We start from the raw sequence: 14,059 nt of genomic DNA on the forward strand, positions 1-14,059 counted from the left end.
ATAGGACAGTAACAGGGACTGTAGTGCAGAGAGCGGAGTGTGTGTGTGTGGGGGGTGGGTACTAAATAGGACAGTAACAGGGACTGTAGTGCAGAGAGCGTAGTGTGTGTGGGGGGGTACTAAATAGGACAGTAACAGGGACTGTAGTGCAGAGAGCGGAGTGTGTGTGTGGGGGGGTACTAAATAGGACAGTAACAGGGACTGTAGTGCAGAGAGCGGAGTGTGTGTGTGGGGGGTACTAAATAGGACAGTAACAGGGACTGTAGTGCAGAGAGCGGAGTGTGTGTGGGGGGGTACTAAATAGGACAGTAACAGGGACTGTAGTGCAGAGAGCGGAGTGTGTGTGGGGGGTACTAAATAGGACAGTAACAGGGACTGTAGTGCAGAGAGCGTAGTGTGTGTGGGGGGGTACTAAATAGGACAGTAACAGGGACTGTAGTGCAGAGAGCGGAGTGTGTGTGTGGGGGGGTACTAAATAGGACAGTAACAGGGACTGTAGTGCAGAGAGCGGAGTGTGTGTGGGGGGGGGGTACTAAATAGGACAGTAACAGGGACTGTAGTGCAGAGAGCGTAGTGTGTGTGTGGGAGGGGGGGGTACTAAATAGGACAGTAACAGGGACTGTAGTGCAGAAAGCGGAGTGTGTGTGTGGGGGGTACTAAATAGGACAGTAACGGGGACTGTAGTGCAGAGAGCGGAGTGTGTGTGTGTGGGGGTGGGTACTAAATAGGACAGTAACAGGGACTGTAGTGCAGAGAGCGTAGTGTGTGTGGGGGGTACTAAATAGGACAGTAACAGGGACTGTAGTGCAGAGAGCGGAGTGTGTGTGGGGGGGTACTAAATAGGACAGTAACAGGGACTGTAGTGCAGAGAGCGGAGTGTGTGTGTGGGGGGGGGTACTAAATAGGACAGTAACAGGGACTGTAGTGCAGAGAGCGTAGTGTGTGTGTGGGAGGGGGGGTACTAAATAGGACAGTAACAGGGACTGTAGTGCAGAGAGCGTAGTGTGTGTGTGGGAGGGGGGTACTAAATAGGACAGTAACAGGGACTGTAGTGCAGAAAGCGGAGTGTGTGTGTGTGGGGGGGTACTAAATAGGACAGTAACGGGGACTGTAGTGCAGAGAGCGGAGTGTGTGTGTGTGGGGGTGGGTACTAATAGGACAGTAACAGGGACTGTAGTGCAGAGAGCGTAGTGTGTGTGGGGGGTACTAAATAGGACAGTAACAGGGACTGTAGTGCAGAAAGCGGAGTGTGTGTGTGTGGGAGGGTACTAAATAGGACAGTAACAGGGACTGTAGTGCAGAGAGCGGAGTGTGTGTGGGGGGGGGGGGGGGGGGTACTAAATAGGACAGTAACAGGGACTGTAGTGCAGAGAGCGGAGTGTGTGTGTGGGGGGGGTACTAAATAGGACAGGGACTGTGCCATGTTTTGCATGCTATTTTTAACTCTGCTTAGACTTGACAGCATGTTTTTTATGTTTTGTGTGTGTCCACAGCTGCGGCAACCCCCAGTGAAGCGTCTCCGTTTACGAGGTGACTGGTCTGACACCGGTCCACGAGCTCGTCCTGAGAGCGAGAGAGAGCGGGACGGTAAGAGTACACAGAATCTTACACACACACACACACACACACACACATTTTCTCTCTTATTCCCATTCTTCTCTATTGCCTCCTGTCTCTCTCCCTCTCATTCCAAATTTCAATTCCATTAGGCTCTATTGGTAAAGAAAAACAAAAAAAACTCTCATGCTTTCTCTCACACTCAAGCTTTGTCTTATTCACACACACCTATGTATCAAATCAAATTGATTTATATAGCTGATATCTCAAAGTTCTGTACAGAAACTCAGCCTAAAACCCCAAACAGCAAGCAATGCAGGTGTAGAAGCACAGTGGCTAGGAAAAACTCCCTAGAAAGGCCAAAACCTAGCAAGAAACCTAGAGGAACCAAGCAATTTTTTTAGCTATTTTATTTTTTACCTTTATTTTACTAGGCAAGTCAGTTAAGAACAAATTCTTATTTTCAATTACGGCCTAGGAACAGCTATTAGGGGTGGTCAGTCCTCTTCTGGCTGTGCCGGGTGGAGATTATAACAGAACACGGCCAAGATGTTAAAATATTCATAAATTACCAGCATGGTCAAATAATAATAATCACAGTAGTTGTCGAGGGTGCAACAGGTCAGCACCTCAGGAGTAAATAGTCAGTTGGCTTTTCATAGCCGATCATTGAGAGTATCTCTACCACTCCTGCATACTAAAGAGTTGAAAACAGCAGGTCTGGGACAGGTAGCACATCTGGTGAACAGGTCAGGGTCCCATAGCAGCAGGCAGAACAGTTTAAACTGGAGCAGCAGCACGGCCAGGTGGACTGGGGACAGCAAGGAGTCATCATGCCAGGTAGTCCTGAGGCATGGTCCTAGGGCTCAGGTCCTCCAAGAGAGAGAAAGAGAGAATTAGAGAGAGCATACTTAAATTCACACAGGACACCTGATAAGACATATATAGATATAAAAGATATACAGATATAAAAGACTGACCCTAGCCCCCCTACACATAAACTACTGCAGCATAAGTACTGGAGGCTGAGACAGGAGGGGTCAGGAGACACTGTGGCCCCATCCGATGATACCCCCGGACAGGGCCAAACAGGCAGAAAATAACCCCACCCACTTTGCCAAAGCACAGCCCCCACACCACTAGAGGGATATCTTCAACCACCAACTTATCATCCTGAGACCAGGCCAAGTATAGCCCACAAAAATCTCTACCACGGCACAACCCAAGGGGGGGCGCCAACCCAGACAGGAAGACCACGTCAGTGACTCAACCCTCCTAGGGAAAGCATGGAAGAGCAGTGACTCAGCCCCTGTATAAGGGTTAGAGGCAGAGGATCCCATTAGAGAGAGGTGAACTGGCCAGACAGAGACAGCAAGGGTGGTTCGTTGCTCCAGTGCCTTTCCGTTCACCTTCACACTCCTGGGCCAGACTACACTCAATCATATGGGGGCGGCAGGGTAGCCTAGTGGTTAGAGTGTTGGACTAGTAACCGGAAGGCTGCAAGTTCAAACCCCCGAGCTGACAAGGTACAAGGTATCTGTCGTTCTGCCCCTGAACAGGCAGTTAACCCACTGTTCCTAGGCCGTCATTGAAAATAAGAATTTGTTCTTAACTGACTTGCCTGGTTAAATAAAGGTAAAATTTAAACATTTTAAAAATATGACCCACTTCAGTAAAGACTTCCAGTTTGGTGTGGCGCCATTTCCGTTCCAATTTTCTGGAAGCGTCCTTCAGAGCTCGGGTATTTTCTGGTTGAGACCGAGTCTGAGTCTCTCACATGGATAAGCAGACCATTGCATAAAAATGGAGCTCTATAGGAGAAAGCCCTGCCTCCAGCTGTTTGCTTAGAAATTCTAGGGACAATTAGGAGGCCTGCGTCTTGTGACCGTAGCGTACATTTACCAGGTCATTTACCACCTTCACAAGTGCAGTCTCAGTGCTATGATGGAGTCTAAAACCAGACTGAAGCATTTCGTATACATTGTTTGTCTTCAGGAAGGCAGTGAGTTGCTGCACAACAGCTTTTTAATTTTTTTTGAGAGGAATGGGAGATTCGATATAGGCCAATAGTTTTTTATATTTTCTGGGTCAAGTTTTGGCTTTTTCAAGAGAGGCTTTATTACTGCCAGTTTTAGTGAGTTTGATACACATCCGGTGGATACAGAGCCATTTATTATGTTCAACATAGGAGGGCCAAGCACAGGAAGCAGCTCTTTCAGCAGTTTAGTTGGAATAGGGTCCAGTATGGAACTTGACGGTTTAGAGGCCATGATTATTTTCATCATTGTGTCAAGAGATATAGTACTAAAACCCTCGAGTGTCTCCCTTGATCCTAGGTCCTGGCAGAGTTGTGCAAACTCAGGACAACTGAGCTTTGGAGGAATATGCAGATTTAAAGAGGAGTCCGTAATTTGCTTTCTAATGATCATGATCTTTTCCTCAAAGAAGTTGATGAATTTATACTGCTGAAGTGAAAGCCATCCTCTCTTGGGGAATGGTACTTTTTAGTAGCTTTGCGACAGTATCAAAAATTCATTTTGGATTGTTCTTATTTTCCTCAATTAAGTTAGAAAAATAGGATGATCGAACAGCAGTGAGGGCTCTTCGATACTGCACGGTACTGTCTTTCCAAGCTAGTCGGAAGACTTCCAGTTTGGTGTGGCGCCATTTCCGTTCCAATTTTCTGGAAGCGTCCTTCAGAGCTCGGGTATTTTCTGTATACCAGGGAGCTCGTTTCTTATGACAAATGTTTTTAGGGGTGCGACTGCATCTCGGGTATTGCGCAAGTTTAAATTGAGTTCCACAGTTAGGTGGTTAACTGATTTTTGTCCTCTGACGTCCTTGGTAGGCAGAGGGAGTCTGGAAGGGCATCATGGAATCTTTGTGTTGTCTGAGAATTTATAGAATGACTTTTGATGATCCTTGGTTGGGGTCTGAGCAGATTATTTGTTGCAATAGTCCAGGATTATGAGGAAAAACATTAAGATCCACAACATTTATTCCATGGGACAAAACTAGGTCCAGAGTATGACTGTGGCAGTAAGTAGGTTCCGGAGACATGTTGGAAAAAACCCACTGTGGATGATTCTCCGAAAGCCTTTTCCATGTGAATATTAAAGTCACCAAAAATGTTAATATTATCTACTATGAGTACAAGGTCCAATAGCAATTCAGAGAACTCAGTGGGAAATGCTGTATATGGCCCAGGAGGCCTGTAAACAGTAGCTATAAAAAAGTGATCGAGTAGGCTGCATAGATTTCATGCCTAGAAGTCTTTTTTTTTTTTTTTTTGTAAATTGAAAATTGCTATCGTAAATGTTAGCAACACCTCCATCTCGCCTTTGCGTGATGCGCGGGGGATATGGTAACCAGGAGGCGAGGCGTCATTTAACACAGTCAATTCATCAGGCTTAAGCCATGTTTCAGTCAGGCCAATCACATCAAGATTATAATCAGTGATTAGATAATTGACTATAACTGCCTTGGAAGTGAGGGATCTAACATATACACACACACCCGGATAACTCTCTACGTCTTCTCCATCTCCTCCAGCTCTAATCTCTCCCACAGAGCCCTGCCACTGCCTCTCATTGCTAACAGGGCCGATCTCTGTCCATGGGGATCTCGTTAGCTTTAGCACTCACTGACGCACAGCTTATACCGGGCCCAGTTGAGACTATGATGAAGCTGCCTCTTGCTATCACAGACCTTTATCGATGTTAGGGTATTGTAGAATAAGGAGAAGGGAACTTTTTCCCCACCAGGTCAGCAGTTATAATGTCTGGATGATGCAGTGGATTGGTAGTCCGCTGTTGACTATTGAGAGACTTATATGGCAAGCAATACCCTGATATCATTAACGCAGCACTGTTCATACAGTCAGGGGTGTGACACAAGGATTCTCTAGACCAGGAGTCTCAAACATTTTTCTAGCATGAGGGCTACTTTAAAAGATTGAACAGCTGCGAGCGACGAAGCATATTCTTCTCTTCTCTCCCCTGCAACTCTTCCCTAGCTCCTTAGTGTACAAGAGAAAGTAGTGCAGTTTTCTGTCAATATACCTGGTAAAATAATGGTTATTAAACAACTAAGGGGGTTCCTTAAATACATTTTTTTTCTTCCAAATTGTTACAATTTTTTATCTTATTTTTCTTGGTTTTAGATTTATTTTGCTTTTCACACTCAAAATTACAATTGTTCATAGAAAATCCACGAAATGGGATGTTCTGAGTCCATGTCAAGGCATAAAATGTGGAATGGAAACGCTTTAGGAAGTAAATCTAAGCAACGAGATGTAGTCAATCCACTAATACTAAACATGTGCATTTAACATAACATCTCTATATTTAGTATTTTGATTTGCCGATAAGGTTTATTGGACGCCATTTTAAATGACCATAGGAACGACTGATGCCAGTGTGGCACTGGCCAGAGTCATCTAATTGTCTGTGGTATTGACTTTGCTTCTAATACACCATGTATGTACGTGGAGTGTGACTCGAAGAGAGTGTTATAGGTGCGGACAACGAAGATGGCAACAACAAGTAGTAATTCAAACATGAACTGTATAACGCCAGGCTGTATGAATTGGCTCCCAAAAAAAGGTCCCTCGGTAAACTACCATCGGCTTCTCAAGGACACAACTTTTGAAGAAGTGGCTCCATGTCCGGAAGAGGAAGGACGTCCCAGCTCGAGCTAGCAGGACCTGCAGGCAGCACTTCGCGGAGGCAGACTTCTCGACGAAGGACACTTTTGATGCGGCAACCGGGAGTTTCTGAATGGAAAGGAGTCATAAGCCTATGTTGAAGCCCTCTGCTTGCGCCTCCATTTGAAATTGAGGGTTCTGGTGTAGGGGTTTCCGGCCGTCCATCAACATCGCCGACTTTGGAGTCAAGAAAAAGCGACTGAACGGAGGAGGCAATGGAGCCAGAGGTAACGTTAACCAGGCATGTCTGTTGTTGACGAGGCTAGCGTTAGACGTCACTGCGTTAGAGACGTCACTGCGTTAGAGACGTCACTGCGTTAGAGACGTCACTGCGTTAGAAACGTCACTGCGTTAGAGACGTCACTGGACAACTTTGTTGCGACTCTAGTTGATGATAACTAGCTAACGTTAATTGCGTCTCAAGTGTTTTGTGTTACACCCTCACGGCAAATAACATTTGCAAGCAACTAACGTTAAACTGCAACTAAAATTAGCACACAGTTTATCAGTGTACCGCTGTTATTAGATCATGTTAGTTACTGTAGCTAGCTTCCACCTCAGATAGTCAAGTAATGTAATACATTTTGTTGACAGATTTGTTTTTGTAATGTTTTGTTAGCTCCACCTCATTTAGCTAGACTGAAGTTCACATAGCTAATGTTTGCTGAAAAATAAATAAATGTCCCTGTATTTGCTGTGTGTGTGTTGACAATATACAAGACAGGTAGCTAGCAAATGGCTACCCAGACTATTTGCAAATGTTTTCATCCTGGAGGAAATGCAGGAGGCAGAGGAGGTACATGCAAATGCTAGTTTATGCAGTGATTCTTGAATATAACTATAGCTTAATTGTTTTCTACCAACAGTTTTCTACCTTATTTGTTTTCTACCAACAGGAAAGAACCGTTAGTACAGCCTACAAACCTCACCCCTGGGTGCCAGAGTGTTCCTGTGCTGTGGTGAAGAGGTCCTCGGGGCCCAGCTAAAATGTGCTCACGACCATCAGTATACAACCGAGTCCTGCCCCTAAATGCCACAGATGGAGCTGACGGAGAGTGAGATCAGTGAAGACCATAACTCTGTATGGACCTGAGAGCTCAGGATCACAGTGCGAGCCGAGATATACTATCGATCACTTTGGGGGAGCGGGCTGGTGTTCCGAAAATGGAGAAGGAGCAGGCCATTCAACAGCGAATTCAAAGATACACCCATCCATAAAGGGAATCTGAGTGGAATTGTTTTTCCACTGATTTTTAATAAAATAAAATAAAAACAATTTCATTGGATGTGGACCTTGTTGACTCTCGACCTATAAATGCTTAGCTATGAAAAGCCAACTGACATTTGCTCTGAGTTGTTGAACTGCTGCACCCTCTATAACCACTGTGGTAATTATTTTGATGTTTTAAAAGGGGCTTTTGTAAATATATTTGATTGTTTGCTGTGCTGGATGTCTGAGTGATTGGACATTTTTATAGTATCTGTAACTTTTTCGGGTGTGTATTTAATCTGCATCTTAACTTCTTAAAGTGGCAATCGGCAGTAGAAACAAAGTCTCCCTGCTTCTCTTTCGGTAAAAGCTGAGGGATGGGGCTGGAGGAATGTAACCACTCTCAAAAGCAAGGACTGACCATCCATTATCAAAATTGTAATCATTTTCTATGATCTGTTTTCACTACCATGTACTCAGTTCGCTTTGGATAAAGGCGTCTGCTAAATGGCATATTATTAAAGTCTACTTTGCCAACTAGCTTCCCCATGTACATTTACATTACATTTAAGTCATTTAGCAGACGCTCTTATCCAGAGCGACTTACAAATTACCATTCCTTTCCAATAGATGGCAGCCAAAGCTAGTTGAAGTCACTACTCTAGCGACAGGGACACAGGAGAAGTGCGCACTGAAAGTAGGTTTTATCTTCAAAGCAAGTTTATCTGGTTACGCTTGAACCTTTTGTTATAGTGGACAAGCTAACTAATACTATTTTTACATAATGCACAGGCATGAGGTCTATGTCTTAGGCCAGGCTAGATTTACGCTGCGGTCAAAGGCACTGCATCTCAGTGCTAGAGGCGTCACTACAGACCCTGGTTTGATTCCAGGCATTATCACAACAGGCCGTGATCTGGAGTCCCATAGGGCAGCGCACAATTGTCCCAGTATTGTCCGGGTTGGGGTTTGGCTGGGGTAGGCAGGCATTGTAAATAAGAATGGCAACTTTAATAAATTAGGTGCATTACCGCCACTGGTCTCGTTCGTCTTTCAGTCACCCACGTGGGTATAACCAATGAGGAGATGGCACGTGGATACCTGTTTCTATAAACAAATGAGATGGGAGAGGCAGGACTTGCAGCGCGATCTGCTTCAGAAATAGAACTGACTTCTATTTTAGCCCTTGGCAACGCAGGCGCGTGCATTAATTGAATAATATAGATTTAGAAATGTATTTTGCGACGTGAGCGCTGTAGTCAGCCTGTTATGGAAGAAACGACACACAGGGATGAGACGCAGTACACCTCGTCCAGTTCTCCCTTGTGCCCATAGCATGAACTGGCAATAAACTGCCAGTCTGTATGCTCTGCAAACAAAATTATAAGACAAGTAATCTGATACCGAAACTAAATCACAATGTATTTATAATGAGCCACGCTCCATTATTGGTTAGCGAGTTTAAACATCGTTACAGGAGACTGATTATATATATTGAGCTCCTACCCACTACTGATATTAACCTTAAACAATTTATAGTCATAATAATCTACCAGGTAAGCCTAACATTTAATTGAGAGGGTTTTGGGGGAATTATTTCTGTTAACCCACATGATTATCTGGCTAAACACGGAGTGATGGAAATAATTAGCAAAATGTTGTGCTGAGAAATGCCAGGCAGTCGTGTAATTCATGCTAACTCAGCCTCTGACCCCCCTCCCCCAGGAGAGCAGAGTCCCAACGTGTCGCTGATGCAGAGAATGTCGGACATGTTGTCCCGCTGGTTTGAGGAGGCCAGCGAGGCCCAGGGCAGCCGGGGGACCACACGCCCTCAGACACGCCCTCAGACACGCCCTACAGGTGAGACACTGGGACAGGGTTGTGGTTGGCCCGTTGCCACAGATCTATGATTAGACCTTATTTATTTATTTGGGCTGCTATTTCTGGAGCCGAGTTTGCACCAGTATTTTGTTTATGACAAATGGCAAAAAATACAATTCAAAACAACAGATTAGAACTTTATAAAAAGACATGCTTCAGAAAAGAAAATAAACACATATTTCCTGCATCTCCTATAGGCACTCTTCCTCGGATAGAGGGGGCCCCCACCATCCCAACACTCCCTACCATACCCCCTCCACAAGCTGCCAGAGCCCAAGAGGGCTCTGTGGAAATGGAGGCCACCGCCGTCAACCCTGTACCTGTTCCCATCTCCAAGTCCGCCTCCTCCTCAGGGTCATCGTCAACGGTTACAGCACATCCTCCATCAACCTCATCCATGGAAAGCTCGGTGATTCCCTCATGCGCCCTCACCTCTTCCCCAGATTCAGAGCAGAGGAGTCAGGCAGACACGGCTGTGACCTCCACGCCAACACCCACACCCACCGCAGAGGCCACACTGTCTGGTAAGGGTCACGTAGAGAGAACACACATACGCTGAGGACTGAAATCAAAACTGACATTTTAGCTCTCCAGTCCACTAAGATACCATTTTTCCCATAAGAGGGCCGAGTAATTGTCACCGTATTTGATTTGAGGAGAGCCAACAGGTGGTTCACAGTTAGAGTTCTGAAGGGAGTGTTTAAACGTTTACCAGTAAACTACCAGAATGTTCAAGTATAAATGACCAAAGTTAGATTAGATTGTCAAAGATATTCTGTTAATTATCTACATTCCTGAAGATTCCTCTGGATTTTGTAAATTACCGGTTGCTTTCCAACCCTACTCACGGTAAACTGCCACCAACAGACCATAACGTGTGTGTGTGTGCGCAGACTGTGCGTGTGCGCAGACTGTGTGTGTGTGCGTGTGCGCAGACTATGTGTGTGCATGTGTGCAGACTGTGTGTGTGCGTGTGCGCAGACTGTGCGTGTGCGCAGACTGTGTGTGTGCGTGTGCGCAGACTGTGTGTGTGCGTGTGCGCAGACTGTGTGTGTGCGTGTGCGCAGGCTGTGTGTGTGCGTGTGCGCAGACTGTGCGTGTGCGTGTGCAGACTGTGTGTGTGCGCGTGCGCAGGCTGTGTGTGTGCGTGTGCGCAGGCTGTGTGTGTGCGTGTGCGCAGGCTGTGTGTGTGCGTGTGCGCAGACTGTGCGTGTGTGCGTGTGCGCAGACTGTGCGTGTGTGCGTGTGCGCAGACTGTGTGTGTGCGTGTGCGCAGACTGTGTGTGTGCGTGTGCGCAGACTGTGCGTGTGCGCAGACTGTGCGTGTGCGCAGACTGTGTGTGTGCGTGTGCGCAGGCTGTGTGTGTGCGTGTGCGCAGGCTGTGTGTGTGCGTGTGCGCAGGCTGTGTGTGTGCGTGTGCGCAGACTGTGCGTGTGTGCGTGTGCGCAGACTGTGCGTGTGTGCGTGTGCGCAGACTGTGCGTGTGTGCGTGTGCGCAGACTGTGCGTGTGCGCAGACTGTGCGTGTGCGCAGACTGTGCGTGTGCGCAGACTGTGTGTGTGCGTGTGCGCAGGCTGTGTGTGTGCGTGTGCGCAGGCTGTGTGTGTGCGTGTGCGCAGGCTGTGTGTGTGCGTGTGCGCAGGCTGTGTGTGTGCGTGTGCGCAGACTGTGCGTGTGTGCGTGTGCGCAGACTGTGCGTGTGTGCGTGTGCGCAGACTGTGCGTGTGCGCAGACTGTGTGTGTGCGTGTGCGCAGACTGTGCGTGTGCGCAGACTGTGCGTGTGCGCAGACTGTGTGTGTGCGTGTGCGCAGGCTGTGTGTGTGCGTGTGCGCAGGCTGTGTGTGTGCGTGTGCGCAGGCTGTGTGTGTGCGTGTGCGCAGGCTGTGTGTGTGCGTGTGCGCAGACTGTGCGTGTGTGCGTGTGCGCAGACTGTGTGTGTGTGCGTGTGCGCAGACTGTGCGTGTGTGCGTGTGCGCAGACTGTGTGTGTGCGTGTGCGCAGACTGTGTGTGTGCGTGTGCGCAGACTGTGTGTGTGCGTGTGCGCAGACTGTGTGTGTGCGTGTGCGCAGACTGTGTGTGTGCGTGTGCGCAGACTGTGTGTGTGCGTGTGCGCAGACTGTGTGTGTGCGTGTGCGCAGACTGTGCGTGTGCGCAGACTGTGCGTGTGCGCAGACTGTGCGTGTGCGCAGACTGTGCGTGTGCGCAGACTGTGTTTGTGCGTGTGCGCAGACTGTGTTTGTGCGTGTGCTCAGACTGTGTTTGTGCGTGTGCGCAGACTGTGTGTGTGCGTGTGCGCAGACTGTGCGTGTGCGCAGACTGTGCGTGTGCGCAGACTGTGTTTGTGCGCAGACTGTGTTTGTGCGCAGACTGTGTTTGTGCGTGTGCGCAGACTGTGTTTGTGCGTGTGCGCAGACTGTGTTTGTGCGTGTGCGCAGACTGTGTTTGTGCGTGTGCGCAGACTGTGTTTGTGCGTGTGCGCAGACTGTGTTTGTGCGTGTGCGCAGACTGTGTTTGTGCGCGCAGACTGTGTGTCCGTGTGCGCAGACTGTGTGTCCGTGTGCGCAGACTGTGTGTGTGCGCAGACTGTGTGTGTGGAAGCTGTACCACTCAAGCAGCTGCCTTACCCTTTCCTTCTACTGTTTTCTTTATTTTCCTTTATTGCCTCTCCTCCTCTTCCTCCTTGTCTCTCTCGTCTATCCACCTCTCTGTCCCTCTCCACCTCTCTGTCCCTGTCGTCTCTCTGTCACTATCGTCTCTGTCGTCTCTGTCGTCTCTCTGTAAATGTCCCTGTCGTCTCTGTCCCTGTCTCTCTATCCGTCTGTCCATCCACCCCTCTGTCCCTCTCCACCTCTCTGTCCCTATCGTCTCTCTGTCTCTGTCCCTGTCGTCTCTCTGTCTCTGTCCCTGTCGTCTCTTTGTCTCTGTCCCTGTTGTCTCTCTGTCCCTCTCGTCCCTCCACCCCTCTGTCCCTCTCGTCCCTCCACCCCTCTGTCCCTCTCGTCCATCCACCCCTCTGTCCCTCTCGTCCATTCACCCCTCTGTCCCTCTCGTCCCTCCACCCCTCTGTCCCTCTCGTCCCTCCACCCCTCTCGTCTCTCCACCCCTCTCGTCTCTCCACCCCTCTGTCCCTCTCGTCCCTCCACCCCTCTGTCCCTCTCGTCCCTCCACCCCTCTCTCTCCACCCCTCTCGTCTCTCCACCCCTCTGTCCCTCTCGTCCCTCCACCCCTCTGTCCCTCTCGTCCCTCCACCCCTCTGTCCCTCTCGTCCCTCCACCCCTCTGTCCCTCTCATCCCTCCACCCCTCTGTCCCTCTCGTCCCTCCACCCCTCTCTCTCCACCCCTCTCGTCTCTCCACCCCTCTGTCCCTCTCGTCTCTCCACCCCTCTGTCCCTCTCGTCCCTCCACCCCTCTGTCCCTCTCGTCTCTCCATCTCTGTCTCTCTCTCTGTCCCTCTCGTCTATCAACCTCTGTCAGAGTACGGCCCTCATCGGCTGCCAGTAAGTTTAGTGTGTAGGCGCTTGCAGCGGCTGCTCCTGTTGGCCGACCCCCCAGGACAGAGTCAAGCCTCTTCCTCCACCGCAGGCACTGAGAGCCAATCACAGGGGGCTGTTGCTGCTGCCACCAAGATGGCCCCCCCTACAGGTTACAGTCACTACCCCATTGCTGACTACAAATGATCTATAACTGGGCTAATAACTCACTAACTAGCAAATGATATGTACAAATGTGCACACGTGTTTACATGGAGCTCTTGCTTTGATCTCAAAACAAGGGCATTTACTCACAACCGCTCATACTGTAAAAGCAGTCCAGTTCAAAGTGAATGGCACAGATCCATATATGGCAATGGTCTATTTGCATATTGGCCTACTGCAGCTCTGATTGGCTATGGCGCACCGGTTTGTGTAGAGTACTGGCTGAATCGTGCGTGTCAATGTAATAGAATCATACTCTGATTCGTTCTGCATACAACAAAATCTCTTGCATACTAAGTCTTGCATAGTTAGTTTTGTTTCGGTATGTTGCATTGAAAATTACTAATATTGCATTGATTCGATCACAATTCCCACAGTAAAGGAAAATGTTGATAGTGTTCAGTCAACTTTCTAGAGTTTTCCCTGTTCAGTTCTTCTCTGTGCCAGCTGATATTTCTTCTGCGTTGCAGTCATGGGGGAGCTGTGCTCCCAACTCATCCACGCAGCTGAGAGGGGACATTGCTCCTGTCCCCACACCATACTCTCTTTTACCTCTTCTACCCAACTCAGCACTGCCTCTAGCCAAATTCCATATGCCCCTCAGACTTTTCAAATGTACTACAAGCTCCACTCTGCTGAGCTACAGTCACTCCCATATCAGCTAAAAGTAGAATGTCATCATGTTTTAGTCATGGATAATAAGCACAGATCTCGCAGCTGTTGTTACCAGTAGCCTGGAATCACTAGTTATTACTTCTAAACATATTAAATTGTGGGAGGGATTCTAATAGGGACACCTTTGGTTGGTTTATTGTTTGAACAGTTACTGAGATTATATTCGTTTATTAATGCAAAATAGGCTATTTTGATGCATAGCCTATACAATTGAAGTCGGAAGTTCAGGTCCAGGTTACAAAGTGGCTCGGTGACTCGTGTTTGCATCTCAATGTGAAAAAAACTGTTCGCATGTTCTTCACAAAGAGGGCAACAGATGCTACTGAGCCAGAT

General features: G+C 48.0%; 1 protein-coding gene across 1 annotated transcript in view; it reads left to right on the forward strand.

The window, feature by feature from the left end:
- LOC124044466 (DDB1- and CUL4-associated factor 6-like) overlaps positions 1 to 14,059 on the forward strand; it is a 71,287-nt gene that overhangs the window by 43,655 nt on the left and 13,573 nt on the right. The window contains exons 8-11 of the mRNA XM_046364099.1: positions 1,494 to 1,587; positions 9,198 to 9,332; positions 9,551 to 9,877; positions 12,831 to 12,998. Coding sequence (XP_046220055.1) covers positions 1,494 to 1,587; positions 9,198 to 9,332; positions 9,551 to 9,877; positions 12,831 to 12,998 — 724 coding nt within the window. The remainder of the gene's footprint in view (positions 1 to 1,493; positions 1,588 to 9,197; positions 9,333 to 9,550; positions 9,878 to 12,830; positions 12,999 to 14,059) is intronic.

This window comes from Oncorhynchus gorbuscha, linkage group LG09 (genome assembly GCF_021184085.1).
Source record: "Oncorhynchus gorbuscha isolate QuinsamMale2020 ecotype Even-year linkage group LG09, OgorEven_v1.0, whole genome shotgun sequence".
NCBI lineage: Eukaryota > Metazoa > Chordata > Actinopteri > Salmoniformes > Salmonidae > Oncorhynchus > Oncorhynchus gorbuscha.